This window comes from Molothrus aeneus, chromosome 26, assembly GCF_037042795.1.
Source record: "Molothrus aeneus isolate 106 chromosome 26, BPBGC_Maene_1.0, whole genome shotgun sequence".
Taxonomy (NCBI): Eukaryota; Metazoa; Chordata; class Aves; order Passeriformes; family Icteridae; genus Molothrus; species Molothrus aeneus.
This window is the reverse complement of record NC_089671.1, coordinates 3,564,069-3,587,636: the sequence shown is the minus strand read 5'-3', so window position 1 is coordinate 3,587,636 and position 23,568 is coordinate 3,564,069. Positions and strand designations below refer to the sequence as shown.

The following is a 23,568-nucleotide window of genomic DNA, read 5'->3' as shown; positions in this document are numbered from 1 at the left end:
ATAAGCTGGTTTTATTGGCCTTAAAAGATTTAATTGCTTTTCACCAAACTTTATAAACGTAAAACATCTTGTAATTTCATAGTAATTCTGAAGTAGGAACATGCAGAGTAGAATGAATGAGAAAAGCTCTTTATATCAGTGACAGCACTCAAGAATTAAATTCCTAATGTGCCTTTTAATTTCCAAAATGTGAAAATGTTATTTTGCAAACCCATATTTATGGCAGCATCTTTCATGCTAAGTTCAAAGCTTCAAGCTCAGGGCACCTCCTTCAATCTATTTCTATTTTTACTGAAAATCAAGGAGCTGAATGCACAGCATTATGTGGCATTCATCACTGAATTGCTCACACAGAGTTGCTCTCCAAACTCTGTGGTTATTTAAGAGGAGCTCAGGAACCCTGGCACATTTGGGTTGGGATCAGCCAGTCCCACATTTCTTTGCTTTAATGAAAAGCTTGAGAACCTGTTTGTGAGTAAAGTCCTCAGAGGACAGATGTGTATGTAAAAAGTACCATATACACACATTTGCTGTCAAGTACTAAATTCTAAGTGAAAATACCAAGTTCTCACTGGTAACTGCATTTGCAATGAAATGTTTTTTATTGTAGTTAAGCATGGTTTCTGTTTTGTCAATAAATGTATATGAAACAGAGCCTGTATCTAATGGTTCATGCAAACACATCTCCATTTTATGGCTGCTGTGGCTTTCCACATTTACAGCTCACTGCCTGTGATCATATTTACAGCCCAAATGTGTTTTATGGAGCTAAGGGTTAATGACCAGTAACTGCTCTGTTCTCATTACTGTTGGTTTTTAGCCCTGAAATAAAACCCCATGAGAATGTGATGCTGTGAAAGTCCTGTCCCTGTTTGAGAGGGAGTGACCCTGACTCCAGACTCTTCAAGGGCTGATGCACCAGGAGTGGCTGTGCCACCAGTGTTGGGTTGGGTCAGGAGGGATTCATGGAGCACAGGGAGAGCTGCTGTCAATTCCTCTGGCTTGTTCTATGCAGGCACTTCCCAGAATTGCAATTTGAGAGTTTGATATGCATTGCTTTTTCTGTTCATGGAAAGAAAATTATTTAAGTTCTCATTCAAGATGTGTATTTCATATTTTTCCTTCTGTTAGACACCTCTACCACACACAGCTTTCACCTCTGGCCCTGCTTGTCATTACTTGTCTTCTCTTGAGTGCTGTGGTTATTTTGGGAGGTTTTTTGCTCATGTTCTGGGTTGTTTGTTTTTTGTTGAATCATAGCAACCCTAGCAAAATTGCTTTGCTTGTGTTCTTTCAATATCCATTCTTCTATGGGTTGGTTTTGGGGTTGTTGGGTTTTTTTTGTTTTATTTTTTTTGAGTTTTTTTGGTTTTTTTTTTTAGTGCTCTATTAAAAGCAGAAACCTGTGTGTGACCCTTCCAGTGAGAAGCTTTATGTTTTTCTACTTTTGCACTCATTTGGTGCTACATTTTTGTAGATGCACTTTAAAAAAAAACCATTCTATGATTAAAGACTGAAATAATTACAGAATATATCCGTTGCCCAGTTCCTAGACTGTTGCAGATAGAACATGGAGCTGTGTTTCTGTGTAGTGTCTCTCTGGCTGTGCAAGACAGCAGAATTCTCCAGACAAAAGTAAGGGACCTCATTAGGATTCAGGAAATCAATTTGAAAGCAGTTTTATACCTATGGTTTAAAGCACCATTTTTTCTGATAGTTACAGGAGTTGTTAAATGTGGAGCAAGAACATATCAATTAGCAAGAATGCATTCAGCCTGAAATACCAATAATTAGTTGGTTGGCATTCAGGACTCTGAATTGCTGTTGGAGAATGAATTATATATGGTGCTGTAAATTTTAATTTTAGCCTATTAAGCTGTAAAGCAAGAAGAATGAAATACTCTTTGTGCTGTCTCAGTGGATAAAGTGCTTAAATTAGAGTAGATCCCATTGGGAAGCAGCTTCCCTTCAGTGCATCCGGAGAATCTGCTGTGCGGAATTGCAGGTTTGGGGTTGCAGCTGTGGGGTATAAACACATGGGGGATGGGCTTAGTAATGGCACTCTTGTGCTGCTGCTGCATGCTCCAGGAGCAGGGAATGAAGTTAAATACTTCAAGGCCAGGCTGGATGGGGCTTGGAGCAAGCAGCTCTGGTGGAAGGTGCCTGTGGCCGGGGATGGAGCAGGATGAGCTTTAAGATCCCTTCCAGCCCAGCCCATCCTGGGATTGTGTCATTCTGTGAACTCCATTTTCAGAGTGACTAAACACAGCAGATGGCTGCTGTGGGAGGAGGTTACCAGAGGGGTGGGGTGGTGGCAGCTTTGCCTTTGGGCTTCTTGCTGCAGGTGGATTGGCTGAGTCAGAGCCATTCTTTGCTCCAACTCCGCTTTCTCCTTCGCAGCTCCCCCGAAGGCGGCCAAGCCCCCGGAGGAACACCTGAAGGCTGAGAACATCCAGCTCTCCAACTCCTTCAACTACAACGTGCTCCAGCATCTGGGCCAGTTCCCCCCTCTGATGCCCAACAAGCAGCTGGTGGAGTCCAACAGCAGCAGCCCCCAGCCCGCGGGCGGCACCAAACCCGTCATGTCCTACGCCAGCGCTCTGCGGGCTCCCCCCAAGCCCAAACCTCCTCCTGAGCAGACAAAAAAGAACAGCGACCCCCTGTCCTTGTTTCAGGAACTTAGCCTAGGTAGTTCATCAGGTAGCAATGGCTTTTACTCCTATTTTAAATAATCAGATTATTTTTTTTAGAGAGAATTTAATTTTTATTTGTGTCGGTAGATCTAAGATAGTTGGGGCTTCACCTGTAGTTGCAAATATTCCCTTTGTTTATATTGGTAAATATATCCTCACTTAATTGCTTTGCTGCTAGACTTGCAACTAATTTTTTTTTTTTATTATATTCCATTATTTTGCATTTTTTGATGTGGGTCGGGTTTTTGGAAGCTTTTCTGTAGGAAGACACACACGTGTTATTTTTTAATTTGTGTAATGTTAATGATATGTTGCATTAAACTAGCAGCTGAGAGATTACCTGTACAACTTGAAAAAAGGAAAAAAAAAAGGAAAAAGAAAAAAAAAAAGGAAAAAAAAAGTTTGTCTAAATTGTATTTAAGAAGATTGTAAGTAGCATTTACATTTATTCAATAACATTAGCATACTATGCTGGGTTTCTGTACCAGAAATGGCCAGTTAATGTAAAAATGTATGTTATTTCTGCTTACATTCATTTAATTTTTTTTTTTAATAAAGGTGCAGCATCTTCTAAATAATTTCAGTTTTATCAGCTTTTTTGTGAAGGGATGCTGCATTCTCAGACTTTTATAGTTTTAGATTCTGTATGATGTGGTATTGTATTTTCCATCCACTGTAGGGTAAAGTAAAGGCATTCTTTGCAGACACCTATGCCATTGTTTCGAAACATTCAGATAAAAGTATTGGTATACTTTGAAAAAATAATAAAAAAATAGAAAAAAGAAGAAAAAATTAACAAAAAACCCAAAAAAAACTCTACATTTTATTTTTGGACAAGCTAATAATATAAGCTTGTTTGAAAAGTTAATTTGATAGGTTTTTTAAATGAATCATGAAGCTGAAAATAAATTTTTAGGTATGTTGGTGCTTAGTAGATTTAATAACTATTTTAAAAAAAATGCGTGAATTTAGTAAAATACTTTTTTGTTTGTTTGTTTAATTTTTTTTCCACTATGCATGTGTAAATGTTTGTAATCTGGCTTTTTCCTCCCCTCTTCTCCAGTGGTATAAAGAATTGTGCCGCTTTAATTTTTTTTTTTTCCGGTAAAACTTTTGGTACATTATTTGATGTTTACATTAAAATGTGACATTATACAAGGAAATTCAGATATTTTGCTAACTGTTTTGTTTGAGGAACATCATTAAAGAAGAGATTTAATGTTTGTCAAAGCTGTATCCAAATTAATCGAAATCTTCTGGGGATCAGAGTGGTTACCAGGTTGTTTATCTCCGTGAACCTGGCCCTTAAGGAATCCAGTCTGAAAAATTAATTATGGGATATTAAAAAAAAATTAAAGAAACAAATGTGAATGAAAATTCAGAAGATAAAAACTTTGTGGATAAAGATTTCTGGTCTTGCACACTGTCCCTGCTTTGTGGCTGGGGAGCTCCAGAGGGGGGTTGTAGAGTTTGTCCTTTATTTCTCCTTAATCCTCCTTTTTACACTTGAAGTAACTTTAAATCTGGGAACTGGTTTACAGGGATGAGCTGGGTATAGTTCAGAATTCCTCCACTTATTACCTGTGAGAATTGAAATTTTAGAGCTGTGACGGGGTGAGTTCAGATTTTTACAGCTGTCCATGGGACACCTTGCTGGGGAGCAGTGGCTCTGCTCTGTTCAATCAGATTTTTGCTCTAATTACAATCAATCAGGTTCATTTTTTTGCATTTGACTTCATGTGTTAAGACAAGGGTCATTATGTAATGGGGTTGATTTAAACTCAGTACACTGCAGAGGTTTGCATATAAATTTTTTATTATAAATCTTTGCTGGGTTATGATTCAGAAACTTATCTGAAAACTTTTTTCCTTCTTTTTGCTGTAAAGCAAAGCTCGTGTAACTCCTTAATTTATTTCCTAATGTTATACCAAACAAACAATGCTGGGGAGGGGACAGCCCCTGCCAAGTTCTGCTCAGCACTTCAGTGCAGGGCACGGAACCCAGACGACCCAAAACCGAGGAGAGGCCAAATTCTGCAACCTTGAATCAAGCAAAGCTGCTGTTAAATGGGTTTTTGCCAAGCTGCTGGCTGCAGGAATGGGAAATTCACTGGCAGAGCTGAGGTGGGATCCAGTGGAGGGAGGAACAGGACTGGCAGAGCAGAGATGGATCCAAAGCACTTCACGTCCCCAAGTCAGCATTTTGTAATTTCAGGGGTTTCAAAGTCTCTCAGTTCTATGGAGCAGCCTTTTGATTCTGTTCACCATTTAATATTGAATATTAAACTAATAAACACCACTTGTTAATTTACTGTTATCTGTCAATCAGTTAAGGGGGAGATGGTTGCATCTCACCACATTTTATCCTGTTTTACACTGGTATTTTATCTACACTGAAAATATTACAGATAAAATCCTATTTTCTCTCTGATTTAGAATTTCAGTTCTTTGACTTTATGAAGACCCCAGCTGGTTTTGGTGCTAAATTTTCATAAGTGCTCTCACCCAGGAATTTGAGGATGATATGATAGAGATGATCTGACTTAACAGCTTTGGCATGAATCATTTGGATTTCTTAGAGTTAGTTTTTTTCCAAAAGATTTTATATTTTTGGAATGTCTTGTCTGGCCATTGTATGTCACATAAACAGCCCTGAGTGAGATCTTTGGTTTTTGGAGCAAATTATCCAGTATTTATTGAAGTCATGTTTAGAAAACCCCAAAACTGTATTTTCAACTCTCCTAGGGCTTCAATCAAACTCCTATTAAAATGAAATTAAGCCTTACAGATGGCTCCAGTGGGCACTGCCCAGGCTGCATTGTAAATATGGACCTGTTGCAGTTACAGGGAAAATTCAAAATTGAATGTGTGTAAATTATCTCAATTTGGGGGAAATGATTGGAGGCTGAGGCATATGCACCCACTGGGTATTTGGCTCCTTGACTTTTTTTGTGCTTCTGTTAGTGCCAAATCCCATGCTCCTTGTCCAGGAATAAACCCCCCACTGTTGTCTGTGGAAAATTTAGTAAGCTTGTATTTGATATCAAGAATAATTCCTGGTTTTATTTTCTATAATTCCAGTTTTTGATGAGAAAAATCTGGATGCCTCATGGGAGGTTGTCAGGATAATAAGAACTAATGAAGAATGAAGGGAAAGATTTAAAAAAAAAAATAATTATTTTGATTTTAAGAAAAATATTTTTTTTTACAATTCAGAGCCAGAGCCCAGAGGAGTTCACAGGGACAATTCCCCTCCATCCCCCTTTGTGCTCATGTGGCAGCTTTGTGTTTCCACAAGACAGCTCATAAATTGCTGTTTGGCATAAAGCTGCCTGCATAGAACCAAGGCCCCAGCATCCATATTTCCTCCTGGAGGTTGTCATCTGATACAGTTTGTCCTGGATTTTTAATTGTGTGGGCTGTGGTGCTGCTGACCCTTTGCAGGATGTGAGTCCTGCCACTGACTGCGAACCCTGCGAGTGCCATTCCCTGCTTGATTAATTAATGTTTTGTTCCCACATTTGTCAAGTTCAGCTGGTTTTTTTGCAGAGATTGTGCTCCATAAGCAATTCTTTTGCTATGTTTGTAGTACCAAGAGCAGTGTTTGACCACTCCAGATTTTCTTTTTAGACTGAGCTAAGGCATATCAGAACCTGCACATTTCCAGGGCAGCGAGCCCACGGTGCTTCACGCTCTGCCCATATCATCCTTCAACTCATTTGTTTTGTTAGTTTTTAAAGGTTCTAGTTTTCCTAGAAAAACTGCAGACAATTAACTTGTCAAGACAGATGGTGATGATCTATGGTGCCTATAAAAATTTGCACATCGTATTCCTTGACATGAAAGATGGGCTATTTCTGTTGGTGTAGCAATATTTGTGCCAGTCTCTTCTTGCTGGCTGTGTCAGGGAGCAAGGGCTGAATCCTTCTAAATTTGTTCTTTTCTTTCATTCAAGAGGAGTAAAAGGATTTGCAGCAGCAGCAGCAGCAATGGAAATGTCAGTTCGGTGTGGGGGTTTTTTGGCAACTTTAGCTGAGAAATGTTGAGGAGTTTTTACCTCATTAAGGATTAATAGATGCTTCTGACAAATTACAGAACGCTCAGTGATATGAATTATCCAAGACTGGTTAAAAGATGTTGTCAGTCCCTTTTCCAGAAGACTTGGCTTCCTGCTGGAGGGTAAATACCTCAACAAGACCAGCTGTAAAGCCACTGAGGTGCTCCCAGTGAGACTGGTGATACTGGGCACGAAGCTGAGCCACAGCCTGGGGTGCAGCCTTGCCAAACAGAATTGTGCTGCTGCTTCTATTACGTAGAAAATAGTCCAGAAATCTGAGTTTATTCCCTGCTCTGCATTCCTTTGAAGAAAGCAGCAAAGCAGCTCAGTGTCTGATGCAGAGTGGGCATGTGTGATGTCTGCATGCCTTGAATTTATGTTCAATAGCTTCAGTGGAGCCCGAGCATCGATCAAGTGTCACAAAGCAACGACAGTCTCATCCTCTGCTTCAGTCAAAACAAAGTTGTGATGCTCTTTTTTTGTCCCTTGGTGACAATGGAAAGGGGAAATAATTGGAATGGATGCTTTTAGAGCAGGTCCCACTGCTGTGTGTGTTTTATGGTACAGAGCAGCCTGATGCTCCTGTAGTTAAGTCATAAAGTAATGCAGTGTTCCAAGGGGCACTGTCCCACTGTGGGCAGAGAAAGCTCGTTTTAAATTAAGTTTAGGCTGAGGTTTATTCTCTAACAGTTTCTGACTGTGGTCAGGTTCCTGGCATGTGACTGCCCAGCTGCAGCTCTGGACAGAGCCCAGGGGCTCGCTGTGAATCCCCAGGGTCCTCCCCAGGGCTGGCAGTGCTGCAAACTTCTGACCCTCTTGTTTCAGGTGTGCTTCTCAAGAGCTGCCAGGCCCAGGTGAGAAAGTGTCCTTCTGCAGCAGGGCCAGGGTCTCCTTGGAGGGGGCAATTCCCAGTTCTTTGGGGCTTCCTGGAAATCATTCCCACAGCTGTCAGAGTGAGGAGAAAAAGGTGAGGGCTGCAAGGAAGTCACCGAGTGGAAGGGCATCCGTGAAAAAACAAAGTAAATTCCTGTGCCTTTGCAAACAGTTTGATCAGGGTGATCAAACACCTGAGCATCCTGCATGTGCTGGCTCTTTCTAGGTTTGGACTAAAGGAGAAATAGAGGTGTGTGCCAGGATTTCTGGGTGAAATCCTCTCTCATGCACCCATCTGTGCTGCCTTGTGTGCTGAGCTCTTCTCCCCCCACCCGCTGGTGCTGGGCTGTGCCTGCAGAACCTCGTTGCAGATGAAGGGTGTTCAAGAGCTCAGCTTGCTGCTAAACAGGCAGTTTTCTTCTTCAGGGTTGCTTGTCTGACACCTTTTCTGCACATTAAATTCACACAGCACAGCATTTAAAAACAAGGGAAGCAGATTCTCTCCACGCCTCACAGCAAATCTTACATAAACAAAAACCTTCATGTCTTCTGTTGTGATTTAACACTTGGGCTTTGGCAGACTGGAGCAGCCCAGATCTCAGCACTGTGGCTTGGGCAGTGCCCTGGGGCACCTCTCTGGGGCTCTCTGAGAAGGGGACAGGCACTGGTCTTGGATTAGGGAGTGGCAACTGCCCTGGAGGTATCCCTGGCTCTGGTAGTGGCACGGCCAACGCTCAATATTTCGTGGTGGCTGGTGGTTGTTCCTTGTTCTGCAAAGTGATTTGCCTCTCTCTCTCTGGTGCCTGTTTCCCACCTGGTTCTTTGGCTGTGTCCCAAACCCAGGAGTGCTCCTGTTGGATGTGTATCAGCTGGGTTCCCATCCCTCTTTGGCTCTGGTGACTCCCTGCTGGTGAGGACATTTCCTTCACATTTTCATGGTACATCCCTGAGGTTCTGGTGGCTCTTCCCTGCTGAGAGAATTGCTCAGCTGAGAGAATGAAAACTGAAACTGGTTACAGCTCCCCCTCCAACATTATATTCCTTTTCCTTTATGAAGGCCAATTACTTTTATTAACTCTCTTAAAGCACATTATCAGCTCTGGCAGAACAAACCTGCTGCAGGAGCAGAGCCCTTCCCACCGTGAATACCAATGACTGATTTAATGGATGGGTCCCTCTTCAGCAGTTCTTAATATCTGGAAGAAGAAAATGAAGTTATCCATGTGCTTCTCAGTCTAGCAGGGACCATACAGAGCAGGGAATGATCCCAAAGCCTTAGCCTGGAGCAGAAAGAGAATAAAACTCAGTGAGTCTTAAGGGCTTTAGGAGGCATCTGGCTGAGCTGCCTGAGCTCTGGCTGTGGGTGTAGGATCTCGATGCCATGAGCTGTGTGTTTTCTCTGCCTCGTGAGTAAAGTGATCCCAGAGAGGCTGTAAAACCTTGGATCCAGGCCAAAGCCCAGCACTTACCAGGAATCTTTCCACTGCCCTCCCTGGGGCTTGTATGAGGCAGATCAGGAGATGGGTGAGACCTTCCAGGGTATTTTTCTCTGAAATGTGCACATCTTACTCTTGAATATCAGGAAGGGGACTGAGTGGCATCTTGGCTGGGTAAAAAGTTGGCCCATCAGGATGAGAACCCACCTAGAAATTGCTTTCTCCCAGAAGAGGTATTGAAGGAAAGGGGTGGCACTTCAGAAGAGGTGTGGATGAGTGAAGGGCTTCCCTGGGACACAGCACCTGCCACTGCTCTGTGTGGGGTGAGGAACTCAGACCCTGTCCCCAAACCCATGGCATGTCTGAGGTGATGATGAGGATGATGATGATGATGGCTGAGCTGGGAAGGCTGTTGTTCCTGCCAGCTGCTCTGCTTGGATTAATCTTTGCTGTGTGGTTTGGATGTCCCAAGCCAAGGTCAGCCACCATGGTGATTTCACTGACCACTTTCCTTTCTGTTGTTGCATGTAAAGGTTCTTCCTAGGAACTAGCCTCTGTTTTCCTGAACAATGAAAATGCAAATTCAGGATGTCAGCTCTGTACCCAAAAATAAGATTTCAAGACCATTTTGCATTTCAGAGTGGTTCTGTGACAACGTGAAGACTTGCAGTTGTCTCTCATGATGAGAGACAGGCAGAGCTCTTCAGCTCACACAGATCTGAGCACCAGTGAGTGCTTTATCCCAAAACTTTATAATATATGTGTTATTTGTAGTGCTTTTCAACTTCAAAGAGCTTGGAAAACATTAATGCAATTTCACAAAAGGCTTCTGTTCTTGCTGCCACTCTGCTGATGGGGAAAATGGAGATGAGCCTGAGTCTGGCTGGGGCTGCTGGGGCTGAGCCCACCCCAATGGCGGGGCTGAGGGCAGCCCCTCCAGCCAGCACAGGATTGCTGGGGAATTTCTCCACATGTTGAACATGCCATGATTTCAGACTTCTTCAAATTGACCAGAGATTTTTCTATTAGGAATTCTGTTTTTTTTTTAAGATTATGGACAGCTAAACACAGAGGGAAGAGCACTTCAGTTCCCCATTCTCCTCATTTTTAAATTGCCAGGTAAAAAGAGCACATTGTAAGCCACGTACTTTTTACTGCTTGGGGGGAAAATGCTGAACAGATTCTGAAAATTGAACTGTAAAAAAAAAAGAAAGCAAAGAAGAAACACCCCACCTCTTGGTGCTGGGGGACCGTGGGGGAGAAAAGGGCTTGGCTGGAGGGGCTGGGTGAGGGTGTGGGGCTGGGGTACCCCCAGTGCTGCTGATGGTTGGACTGGGGTCCCCCAGCCCCCAAAGCGCTTCAGGCAGCTGTGGCAGAGCCCTGCAGGCTCTCAGCAGCAAAGCAGCGCCCGCAGCATCCCCAGCACTGCCCGGGCTCTGATTCTGCAGCAGCAGCTCCCGAGGCACCGGCGAGGCCCTCCCAGGGCTGCCGCTCCCGGCTGCTCCGGGCAGAATCCTTTCCCTCCCAGCAGCTGTTCTGAGGGATTTTTCCTGAGAGGGAGCTTTGTGTACACATGTGCAGGGAGCAAAGCAGGGTGCTTTTAAAAAGCTCGTTCATGGGGAAGAAACGAGAGCTCCGTGCAGCAAACAGCACCCAGCACACCACCCAGACCTGGCAGAATCTGATGGGCCAAGTGATTCATCCATCAAAATAATTTTCCAGAAAATCATGCTACCAGAAGATTATGCTTTTTATTAAAGGAAAATATCACTCTTCATATTCAGTACTTCTTGGCTTCACCACTGAAGTTTAAGCAGAACACAAGACTCTGTTTTGTGGGTTTTACAGTTGATTTAAAAGAATGGAACTGCAGGGTGTAAATTTGGAGGGGAGATTTTAATCCCAATGCTATGCAAAGTTCTGTTTTGTTTTTTATCAAATGTTAACGTTTTAATAGAAAGCATAAGGATCTCCAAGTTACCCTGGGGGAACAAGCTAACTCTTCTGAGGGAAGGAGTGTGGCATAAATGGGGACATTGGCTCCCCACAGTGTCTCTCTCTGACCAAGTAAGGTATAAAAGCCTGATATCCCTCATGGATCTATGCCCAACTACACCAAACATCTTCTCCATAACAAAGCTGTCTCCTCTGTGGCCCAAGCTGTCTCAGTCACACATTTCCCCTCAACTGCATCAGCACAGGGCAGCCCCAAATTGGCACAGAGCAGTGCCGTTCTCACACACCCATGATGGTCTTAAGTGGTCTTTCTGCTTTCTTAAAAAAAGAAAAAGAAAAAGAAAAAAAAGAATCAAAAAAGAGAGAAAAAAGAAAGGGAAAAAAAAGAGAGGAAAAGAAAAAAAAGCAACAATTGCAATCGAACATGCCTTGGTTCAGTAATGACTCACTTGGTGGAGAGCACATTGTGTAGTGAGACCCAGACATTTTAAAAAATACAAATATTTTCAGAACACTTTCTGGATATTTTTCATGGGTGCAGGGACCATCAGTGCTCGGGTTCTGCATCCATGCAGGTCTCCCAGGGGTTCTGGGGGAAGCGGGGCAGTGCGATGAGGAGGAGGGCGATGCCGCAGACGAAGAGCAGCACGAAGGCGGCGCAGGCACAGGCAAAGGACCAGGAGTAACTGTACTTGATCCAGGCTGTCTCCTTGCTGTCAATCATCCTCTTCACGGATTGTCTCATGACTTCTACAGAGATGATGATGCAGAGACCTGAAGGAAGAGAGGAGCAGTGGGTTGAATAACCAGCTGTCAATTTTTCATCCTTAATTAACCGCCTCATCTGTTGTTTTGCATACAGGAGCTGCAGTGAGATTTACAGGTGAGTCACTGACTTCAGTGTTTGAAGGAACCAGTGCTCAGAGCTGCCAGGAGCTCTGCCATAACTGAGGTCAGCCACTGACTTGTTGAGTGTGATCTTTTAGGCAGGCTTGGATGGGAAATTCAAAGCGGGGGAGGAATAATTGCATTCCCTGGGGAGCTTTTTCAGAGGTTGAGGAAGATTTCATATTGAGGTGACAATTTGCACCTCTGTCTTTCACTCATCGTGGCATGTCAAATATTCCTGGCTCATGTACAAGTGAAGTCTTCGTGTGTTTGGGAGACAGTTGTGTATTTTGGGCCTGGATCAGCTCTTTTGTTGGTTTGAATTTTAATAAATGAGATAGAATATTGCGTGTCCCTGGTTCAGACTGGGACAGACAGTGAATATACTTGAAGGGAGTGAATATACTTTTAAAGGGGGTTGCAGAGAACACAGACCAGCTGCTGAACAGGACATTCTCACACCACACAGGGTCTGTGGCCAGGAAGAAAATGCCTTCAGGGCATTTTTAGAAGTGTCTCTGTCCCCTCAGGATCTATCTTAAAAGTTTCTCTGTGTTTTCCTATGAACCAAGCAGAGAAATGTGAGTGGGTCTCCCCGTACCTGCAAAGGTGTAGAACATGGATGCTGGCTTCAGCAGATAATCCCTCTTCTTCCTGAAGGACAGGAGCACACAGATCGTCCCAATGATGGCAAAGCCAACACTGAAGATGGCAATGGCTGCAGCTGAGATGCTGTATTCTGCCAAAGGGAAAAAACCACCAAAAATGACATAGTGCACATTTTGAGCCTGCTGCCATCAGCTGTGGGGATGTTACAGTAGCTCACTCTGAGAAATACGTGCACCCCTGCTGCCTGGCTTTGGTGGATTATTTCCTTCAAGTGATAAGGGGGACAAGTATTGGCCATGTATCTTTGGAATGTGAAAAAAGCAGAGTATAAAAGAAAAAACAGGTATAAAAGCAGAGCAGGGAGGGAAAACACTTTCTGAACATCCCCCAAGATAGCCCAGGGCACCTTTGCTCACCAGCCCACCCGTATGGGGCTGCTGGAGCTGCTTTGGCTCTGCCATGGAAATGTTCTTGTCAAAGCCTTGCTGAGCTCCATGCTCTGGTCCCTCCCATCACCCCACACTCTGCTCCCAGAGGAAACAGACTGGTTCAATAGCTAGAATAGCTCTTTCTGCTTTTATTCTGTGCTTTCTGCAGAGCCCTGGCCCCTGCATTGCCTGGTGCTGTCCCGGTGCCCGGTGGGCTCAGCACCTGAGTGGGCACAGCAGGCCAAGGGTGAAGTGTTTGCACAGCTCATTTTTATTCCTTTGCCTTTACAACAGAGATTTCCAGCTCGGTACAAACCCAGCTTCTTGAGGACATGGGATTAAACCCTGCCCTAAAGTCCTGGTTTTTGTAAGCCATGTGCTGGACACCCCCCAGCCCAGCACTGCTCAGTGCCTGGGTGGAGGGGGAGAGTTGCTAATTGAGTAATTCAAACCTTCATTTGCATACTGTGTTCGTTTTCAGATTAGTTTAATGTTTAACACATGTAGCCATGCATGAACATCGCAGTGCCTGATGATATTTGCCTTTCAAGCCATTTAAATAAAATATCTCCCAGGCAAAATCATGAAGAATTTTTTTGCCTGTTACTAATTAGCTCCCATCCAAATGAGCTATTTCTGCAAAGGGGAACAGCAGATTACTCTTTGTTCTCACTGCTTTTCATATCACTGTTTTATTATCATTTTCTAAATGTTTCTCTTTTCTCTGTGCTGGAACTGCCTGAAAGTGTTCATTTCATTGTAAAATCTTTTGCTGGGCTTAAGATTTTCTTTTTGCCCCAAAGAAAAGAAGTTCTTTGTGACCTTTTTTTTCCCCTGAAGAAGAAATTCTTCCTGATTTTTTTCTGCATTGCCCTGAAGGCATTGGGTGCATTTTGAAGATCAGGTGGCTGGATCAGATAGCAGATAACTGAGCAAAAGCAGGTGACTCAGATATATACTTTTCTACCTAGTTAAAATTCCTGTCTTTCCTGTCTTGGGAAGCTACTTTTTTAGGGAACCTATCTTTAGGGTTTTCCACCATTACAATTTCCACTAGAAGCAAAGCAGATTAATACATGCAATGTATCCAATGGCTCCCATTTCCCACAGTAAATATGTTGTGTTGCAAACTGTGAAGGAGTTTGTCCCCAAAGAGAGGCTGAGAAAGAGATAGGAGCACGTTAGGAGAGCCCTGAAAATATTTGGACTTATTAAATATGTGAAATTTGTCCATGGAAGACAATTTTGCTGTAAACACTGACAGTTCATGTCTTTGCAGGATCCCTGTTCCTTCCATTCATCGATTGCTCTATTTTTTACATGACTTTCATATAAAATCAATATGAACCATAAAATTCCTAATGGTCTTCAGAGAGCCTCTGCACTTCTTTTCAGGGTCAAGACTCTGCTTGGGGTATGATTTATTCATTTAGGTTTTATTAATATCTTCCCCTTCAATGGCAAAGGCTGAGTGTCACGGATAGTGCCAATGTTGTAAAGTCATTTTTATGCTGGAAGGTCTTTTTGCAGTTTTTCTGGGTATTGACATTGTTATATATTTGTGGGACAACTTATGTAAAATCATGTTTATGGGTGTGATCATATATAAAAATAATTGTCCCCAGGAAGCTGAGATTTGACCTTGTCCAGGGTATTTTCCACATTTTTCCCAGCTGATGGTGCCTGTTAGAAATTCTGCTGCTTTCAGTGGAACCAGAGCTGAACCCTCATTTTGGGGACCCTTTTCCATTAGATCTTGTGTGCCCATCACTTCATACAACATTAGGAAAATATTCTTTTGGAATCATTCCTACCTTTCTGGGTGGTTACTTCAAATATCTCTGAGGTCTCTCCTGGAGTGAAGTGCTTGAAGTAGGAGCAGTTGTGGTCTGAAAGAGAAAAGAAAATTCAATTTTGTGCTCTTGGAAGCCTGTGATAAAATGTAGTAAGACTGAATTAGCTTTTTATTGATGTACCAAGCTTGCAGTGGTTTGGAGGCTCCCTACCCTTGGTGATACTGAGGAACTGGGGCTGGATCTGATTTCCTTGGGAGCAGATGAGGACAGCAGACTCCAGCACGGACAAGGCTGAAGCCCCTCTGATACCTTTTGTATCCCTCTCAGAGCTGATTGCTCTCCTGCTTAAAATATGAATTACAGATGATTTTTCCCATTCTGTCTTTGGCCATCGCACGTTTCTGCCTCTCAGAGCTGCAGCATTTCCTGGGGATGGGATCTGCTGTGCCCACAGCTGAGCTGGCAGCTCCAACCCAGCCCGTGGGGGTGTGGTGACCTTGGAGTGCAGGCAGGGAGGATGGAGGGTCCTCACCCACCCTTCCCTTCTGCTCGTCCCTCCTGCACCTCACAGAGCCCTGTGGGGCAGGGGGTTTGCTGATCTGGGGGTCCCAAAGATGAGGCTGCTGCAATGCAGCAAAGCACATGGTGTTTGACTAAAATAGGGATGCTAAGAGCTTTTTTTTTGGCCGTCAGTAAAAAAAGAACAAAGCAAAAAAGACCAAAGCTTTTTGAAGCCCAAGCAGTTGCCCAGAGAAGAGAACGCTGTGTGAGCCAAGGGCAGAGAGGCTCTCATGGCAGGCATTATCCAAGTTTGATCCCATCAGAGCAGCCTGTTAAGTTAATTTGATAGGACAGCAGAGTTACATAGAGGCAGCTTTATGAAGTTCCTGTGTCTGCACTTCCCATGAGCACAGCAGCAGGTATGGGGTGTTTGTAGGGGGGTCAGGAAGCAAGCAGGGATCAGGATTGTGGGGCAGGGGGTATAGGATGAGGGAAGTTGTTAGCTCTCTCAATGGCCACGATCCTTTCTGCTCCTCAGCCTGGTGAGGGTCAGCGAGGGGAGCAATGTCACTGCTGGCACTGGAGCTTCCAGCCTGGGCCTCGGCGGGATGGGGAGGCTCTGCTGAGGAGCTGCTGACCCGGGGCCTTGGCAGCAGCAGGGAAGGGTGGAGGGTGTTCTTGCTATTTATAACTGATTTGACCGAGGCTTTGCAGGGGTGTGGGGCTGGGAGAACAGTTGCTGGCCAGGAATTTGGCTGGAAGGGTGCACTGGTGGGGACACACAGAGAGGCGCCAGCCCCGACTGTGCCGTCCTGCTGGGCTGGGCTGGGCTGGGCTGGGCTGGGCTGGGCTGGGATGGGATGGGCTGGGCTGGGATGGGCTGGGATGGGATGGGATGGGATGGGCTGGGATGGGCTGGGATGGGCTGGGCTGGGCTGGGCTGGGCTGGGCTGGGATGGGATGGGATGGGATGGGATGGGCTGGGCTGGGATGGGATGGGATGGGATGGGATGGGATGGGCTGGGCTGGGCTGGGCTGGGCTGGGCTGGGATGGGATGGGATGGGATGGGCTGGGCTGGGATGGGCTGGGATGGGATGGGATGGGATGGGATGGGATGGGATGGGATGGGATGGGCTGGGCTGGGCTGGGCTGGGCTGGGATGGGATGGGATGGGATGGGATGGGATGGGATGGGCTGGGCTGGGATGGGCTGGGATGGGCTGGGATGGGCTGGGCTGAGCTGGGCTGGGATGGGCTGGGCTGGGCTGGGCTGGGATGGGCTGGGCTGGGCTGGGCTGGGCTGGGCTGGGATGGGATGGGCTGGGATGGGATGGGCTGGGATGGGCTGGGCTGGGCTGGGCTGAGCAGAGCTGAGCTGAGCTGAGCTGAGCTGGGCTGGGGAGATGGACACACTCAGCACCTGCCCAGCTCCCCTGCAGCACCCAGGGACTCCCAGTGGCTCCCAGGGGCTCCCAGTGGCCCAGCAAACAGAGCCCAGGCTGCCTGAAACACAAAAATGGGGCCCCTTCCCTTAGGGGCATCTCTTCTGTTAAATAACCAAGTTAGCACCAGCTTCCAGAAGATGCTGGGGGGAAGCCTGGGAGAAGTTGTGGCCCTGTCCCCATCCAGGCTGGGACAAGCACAGGCTGAAGCCTGAGCCAGGCTGGGCGCAGGACACTCAGAGACTGCTGTGGGTTTCTGCCTGGGAGCATTTCAGTGGCTCCTTACAGCATTAATTGCTCTGGCAGAAGATCCCTGTGCTCTACCTGTTGGTTCTTGTGGGTTTTTTCTGTCATGTAAATGGTGGCTGCTGGAGTTAGTGACTCAGGGAGGATTTATTTTCCCTCTCCCAGGAGATGGGTAATTGCAAAGCAGCGTTTTTGGGCCTGTTAGGGGAAGATTCCTTGGAGACACTCTTATCTACTTAAGTTCATAAGCTGACTTTTATTTCATCTGCAGATTCTCCTTGCTGGAGACAAGGTTAATGTTTAGCTCTGGAATCTCCTGACCTGTTCTTTATTATCCTTGCAAATGACTGGAAGAAATACATTTGAACTCAGCCCTCTGTGACTCTAATTGTGAAATTTGAGCTTCAAAGCAGTGGTTGTGTACCTCCACCAGCAACTCAGTGGTGGCAGAGGCTGAGCACTGTGTCTGGGACACTTTATTTTGGGATTGTTTGGCTTAGCTTTTCATTAATTCTCTAAAAAGCCTGAACTCAAAGGAACCCCCAGGTGTGCATACAAAGGTGAAGCCATCCAGACTTGGTGTGGCATGAGCACAGCACAGCTCTGTGTCCACGGCAGGGGAGCCAAACCAGCCCAGCCCACCCTCCATCCTCATAAACCTTTCAGAGCTGGACTTGTCTGCAGGAGATGGAGCTACCTCTGTCCCTTATGGCCCTCAGCAAAGCTGTGCCAGTATATGATAAAAGGGGCATCACACAAGTGGGTTGGTGGTTTTGGAAAATGCACTTGTTGTGGGAAAATGGAGCTAGATCTGTTTTGGTGAAATGCTGAATTGTTTTCAGTTTGAAGGTGCTGCCATGCTCTGTTGAGCTGGGGATATCTGTTCCAACAAGTCTGGTATTCATCAGAGCTGAGGCTCTGCAATGACTCTGGTGCCACCAAGAATAAGAGAAAAGCCCATTTATGTCACAGCACGTTTACATATCAGACAGGATTTCCACTGGGGTTGATAATGGATAGACACTGTGGCAATCTTCCTTTGTCTCCACCCCAATTCCATCATCTCTGCCACGAGGTCACCCCAGGGTGCTGATGGGGACAGTCCAGGACTCTGTGGTCGCACAAACTTCAGGGCTGTGGTGTGTTTTATCACAGAGTGTCCTCACCCCTCACAGCCTTGCTGCTCCCTGCCCCTCAGATCCATCACTCCTGGATGAAGTGATGCAGGAGAAGTGCAATCCCACTGAACTGTGGTTGAACCTTGGGGAGCTGCAACTTGGAGACTGTGTGAGGGAAAGACAGGCTGGAAAGACCGTGAGATGTTCAGGCCGTGCAGAGTTTCGGGTGGCAGCTGTGCCCTGGAGTGACAGGCTGGGAAAGGGCTGGAGCCCACCTTGCTCTGGAACCTGAGATGGGCAGAGCATGGGGAGTTTGTGGCAGGGTGGATTGTTGGAAAATCCTGGGTTTTAGTGTGGGGTTTCCACTTGTGCTGAGTTTGGGACACAGGCCCTTAGAGGATGTGTTAAGGTGAGGGCTGAGCCATGGAGGGGCCAGGCCTTGGGCTCCAACCTGGCCAACAAGGCCTTTGACACACACACAGAGCTTTGGAGATGGTCTCTCCAAGCAGCTTCATTTCACACCTGTCTTGCAGGGTGAGTCTCCTGTAGCAGGGAACAGAGCCCTGCTGACAGCCCATTTGCTCCAGCACTTCTCCAGTTGCCTGTGCTCAGGTTCCTGCATTCACAAGGACCCGTTTAAGCTGTTGAAGTCCCCTGCTGCTGCCCAAACCACAGGAGCCACTTTTCAACACAGCACCAGCACCAGAGTTACAGGCAGTGACACTGAACTGCGTTTACAGCTGGTAGTAAAATGCCCCAGTGCCCACTGACCACAGTTAAAAATGTCTCAGTATTAATCTGAATTTGCCTGGTTTTAACAACCATCTCCCTGATCTTTTTATTTGTTACAGCAGGATGCTGAACCCTTTTCAATTTGTCAACACCCTCGGATGGGTGCTGTAAAATTTTAAACCTCTGCCTAAATCACAGCCCTGCTTTGTGGACTGTGAGCCAAGTCATCCTCCCCACTCTGCACTGTGCTGAGCTCAAAACCTAATAAATAACGTTAATCATGCCATCCATTTCCTCCACAGGGAGCGACTGGTAAATGGTTATTAATTCAGTGATAAATTCTGATGCCTCTTTCCCAGTCCTGGCAGTAATGTCTGGTTATATCTCATGATTTTCAGGAAAAGCAGCGCCTGCATCTGCTCTTTTACTGCACGTTTGTTCATTCACATTTTCTTGGCTGCTGCAGGTTTCACAACCCTGGTGTTTCCCTGCCGACATCCCTTCCCAGAAGTGTGAAATCAATCGAGCAGGAGCCGTGCGGCCACAGCCTCACTCAGCAGCCCCAGCCCCGGGGCTCCTCTCCCCTCCCCTTGCTCTGATCCTTTCCCGGCTCAAACAGGGATGAAGGTATTTATGTTATAAATGAGGTGCGAATTTCACCCTCTGGAACGTGATTACGATGCAGGCTGTCATCCGAATTCCCAAATATCTTTTAAAAAGTGGATGAAGCAGCTCTGGTGTGGGGGCCAGCCCAGCCTTTCCATAATTCCCAGTTCCCCTGTGCCTGGCGGAATGCGGCGCTGGGATGTGATTCAACGTCTGTGCGAGCACATGCTGATGTCTGTCAAAGATAGTGGCTGCTTTCCTGTGCCCTGCCTGCGAATCTGCTTTGTGCAGACAGCTGGATATTTATGAGTTTTATATTTACCCCACGGTCGTGCAGTTTTGCTGTTTATCCACCAATTTCCATTGTTTTTCCTTTAGTGGGAGTTCTCTGTGCGTGGGGGAAGGCGCGCGGCGAGGAATACGTCTCTAGGCACGTAAGTACCTTCCTGAGAGACATTAAGCATATGGATGACACACTCCCAAGTTTGGTTAGAGGCAGATCCACATGCTGAGGCTCAGCTCTTCTCCTCACAACATGTAATTTGGCCAAAGAGATAAAGAATTGCAGTAATACAGGCAATATACAGTCAGCCCAAGCAGGAAGATTTTTCACAGGAAATTTCCAAATACGTGTTAACATATATTTCATTTCAAGCAGTGAGTCTAACATGAAGGCAATCCTGTTATTTCTGTTCTGGAAAGCATCCAGTACCCTATAAGCCTTCTAAAAAAGCAGCGTGGCTCAGTCACAGAGGGAGTGTATTAGTGCAAGCGGCGTGGATGTTGCTGACTTGGCAATCAGCAAAAACATAATGAGCTCCTTTAACCACGGAATGGAGCAGCCTTCCCGGAAAGCTGCCGTGCCCACTGCCCTCCCCATCGACTGAGCTGCAGGTGGAGACGTGTGTGGGAGCAGGTGCCTCTGGTGAGAGGTGAGGAGGCTCCCTAAGTCCTTGAGAAATTGATTCAAACTCCATTTATGACTCTTTTTTGTCTGGAAGTTGACAAACCATCCTGCAGGTCCGTTTCCCTCCCTGCCTTGTGGAATGGCTGTTATTGAACAGCTCAGACATAATCCACCGTGGATGGCTGTTCCTCTGGGATTATATGAATCTGGCAATCCTAAAGATCCAGCTGGGTTTGGTGGACCCGTAAATCCTCACTCTTGCCTGCTGCTGTCAACATGCCTGTAGGACCCTTGGCTGGGGTTCAGCAAGATTCCCTCCATCCCTATCTCCCTTTGTGATTCCCACTGTGCCCAATCCTCCTCCCCTTCTCCCCACCACCGTCGCTGCTGCACGGGAGACACAAATATGGTCACAAACAGACCAAGGCAACACAGCAAAGCAGCCCCAGCAGGAATTGGCAACTCATGGAGGTGTGCTTGCACACCACCATGAAAACGGCCCCACGCACCCCATCCCAAACTCAGTGCCCGTTTTCCTTCTGCCACCGGGGACATGGAGCCTATTTTCTTTTGCTGTGTCCTCCAACCTCCCAAGCAAAACCTGCTGTGATCCTGGTGCTCACGTACCTCCTGGCAGGCTGATGGGCCCACAGCTCTTCTCTTTGGGACCTGGCTCCTGCATGAAAATCCGCTTGGTGCAGAGTCTCCAGAGCCCGAAATGCGCCGCCTCACAGCTGGTGGTGTTTTCCTCCAGGCTGGGGCTGAGCACGGCCCAGTGGTCGGTGACCACGGCCGCGAAGAGCAGCGAGATGCCCACCAGGATCACGGAGAACGTCAGCCGCACCTTCAGGGGTTTGCTCTCGTCCATCTCGCTCGGCACCGGCGCTCCCGGCCGAGCGCGGCGGGGGATTCGCCAGGGCTCCCGAAATCCTGGCGCATCTGAGAGCCCTGAAATGTCAGCGCCGGGCCTCAGGCAGCTGCTGGGCTGTGTCAGGAGGCTCCCTGTGCACAGCTCAGCTTTCGGCCCCGTCCCACCCGGGTTGTTTTGGATTCCCACGCCCGGCCGGGCGGGCGCTCGTCGGAGCGGCTGCGGCCGCCGCGCAGGGGCTGAGATCTCTTGACTTGCAGCATGCCCAGAAATAGGCATTAATAGGATGATTAACTTTTCAGCGAGGTTATAAAAACATCTGTGTTTATAGTAGTGCTGGGCCTGAGTGCAGACTGATCCTAAACAGCATAATAGCCCTGGAGCTCTGTCACCCCACGCCTGCGGCTCGCAGGAGCTCAGACACGGACCTGCCTCCAGGTCCACCAGAACTGTGAGAGCCCAGAACTGAGGCAGAGAGTGATAAAATAAGCCAACTAGTCTATCTGATTACTTTTTTATTGTAGTTATTTTTATTCTAAGCTTTTATTATAAGAATATTTAATTAACCTGAACTGTTCTGAGTTGTTGGGGGTTTTTTGTGGGTTCCATTTTTGTTGTTGTTGTTGTTTTGCTTTTTTTGTTGTAAGGTTTTTTGTGTCTTTTTTTTCCTTTTTCTCTTTCTAATTCAATATCTCTCAAATACTTGTTTTCTTTCCTATCAACCAGGTTCCTCTTGATACCTGCAGTAACTCCAGCAGCCACCCAACACATCCATTCCTTTCTCCAGCAGTGACTTCACTTGCCTTGAGCCCAGATTGCTGGAGCTGGGCCAGCCTCTTTCCTTCCCTTTGATATTTCAGCTGATTGTAAAGCCAATTTGATGGTAATGTCAGTGCAGAGGCCACTGTGGAGGTGACATTACAATTGTGATGTCAAACTGAGGAGGGTGACAGTACCTGAATGTTAAAAGAATGGTTAAAAAAATGCCAGTGGAAAGCTGCAAATATCATTGTGTCAAGATAATGTCAGAGCTACTCCAGTCCTGCTTTATTAACACCCCAGTTTGATGTCAAAATAAAGGTGCAGAGGTGTCAGCTCAGGTTGATGAGGACAATGTGGAGCAAGAAATTAAAGTGTAGGGAGAGCATGGGAAAGGGAGAGAAAATAAAGTGTAAGTTAAAAAACATTGGTCCAAAAAAAGTAATTGAAGTATGACTTGGGTTAACATTACTCTGCTTGATGTGCGGCAGGGATGGCTTAGACACCCCTGTGGGGCACTGGGACATGTGGGCACCCAGGATGGCACCTGGAGCCCCATTCTTGCTGGGATGTGGGAATTGTGGGCAGGAGTGAAGGTACCTGGTGTAAAAATGGAGGGGAAGGGGACCAGGGAGGGCAGTGGGGACATGGAGCAAGGCAGGGACCAGGGACCACAGGCACATCCATGCTGGGGCTGGCAGAGGTATTAGAGGCTTTCATTTAAACCAGAACCAAGAGTGAAAGCAGAAAGACCTAAAGGGAGCAGACTTTAAGCCAGAAAAGAAAAGCATTAAAGATGTAATGCCTTTTCCTTTGAAGTAGACTCTTGTTAAATTTCACTAGACATCAGCTGATCTCAGGAGCTGCATCTCAACTTCAATTCATTGTTGCTACAAACTCCACAGGTGGAGCAGAGGGAAGTGACTGTGTGTTTGCAAATGTGGGCACAAAGTGAGGCTCTGGTTGCTGAGACATCAAGTGCTAATGATCCTGCTTTAGACTAATTACAACCTACAAGGACTGCAGGGGTGGGAACTCATTAATTTTTTTCACTGGTGTTGGTCTTTGTACCTCTTCCAGTGTTGGCAAGAATCACACTTTCTGCTCTCATTTAGATCCTTCATTCTGGAGAAGTTCTATGGGTTTGGTTTGGCTTTGAGTTTCCTAATTTCCAGGAAAAAACTGGAGTGAAATCAGAAGTGAATAATTGATCCTTGCCTACTGCTGGGTGGAGCTGGGAGTGTGAACAGGCTCCAGTGAGCCCCAGCATGGGCAGCAGTGGCTTCCCAAGCTCACATTACTGCAGCTAAGGTGAAACACTCCCCCCAGCCTCCAAAAAATGACCTAGAGCTGCCAGGCCATGGGAAAAAATGTGTTTTGTGGGTTATTTGTGGGCATTTTACAAATGCAGAAACAAAACAGATTTCTGGAAGAGCACAGGACTAAAGCAAACCCTGGAAGTTTTCTGCACATCCAGAAGACCATGATACCTAATCCTCTGGGAATGGTTCCTGCAGCTTCCCCGTGTCAGCTGGTAAATATTCACATTTAAAAATCGATATCACATGAAATATAAACAGATTATTAATGAAGACCAGTTGAAAAGCAGGGAGGGCTGCAATTAGTTGCACTTTAGGAGCAGCAAGTGAGGGA

At 46.2% G+C, this 23,568-nt stretch overlaps 2 protein-coding genes across 2 annotated transcripts in view; one reads left to right on the top strand and one right to left on the bottom strand.

Annotated features, from left to right (window-relative positions):
* HELZ (helicase with zinc finger) overlaps positions 1–5,000 on the top strand; it is an 87,751-nt gene extending 82,751 nt beyond the window's left edge. The window contains exon 31 of the mRNA XM_066565864.1: positions 2,401–5,000. Within this exon, the coding sequence (XP_066421961.1) occupies positions 2,401–2,732 (332 nt within the window). The 3' untranslated portion in view covers positions 2,733–5,000. The remainder of the gene's footprint in view (positions 1–2,400) is intronic.
* Positions 5,001–11,562: 6,562 nt separating this feature from the next.
* CACNG1 (calcium voltage-gated channel auxiliary subunit gamma 1) lies at positions 11,563–21,156 on the bottom strand. The gene is made up of 4 exons (XM_066565880.1): positions 20,916–21,156; positions 14,755–14,829; positions 12,505–12,642; positions 11,563–11,789 (listed from the first exon to the last, which is right to left on the bottom strand). The coding sequence occupies exons 1-4, from the start codon at positions 21,154–21,156 to the stop codon at positions 11,563–11,565; spliced, it is 681 nt and encodes a 226-aa protein (XP_066421977.1).
* Positions 21,157–23,568: the final 2,412 nt, after the last annotated feature.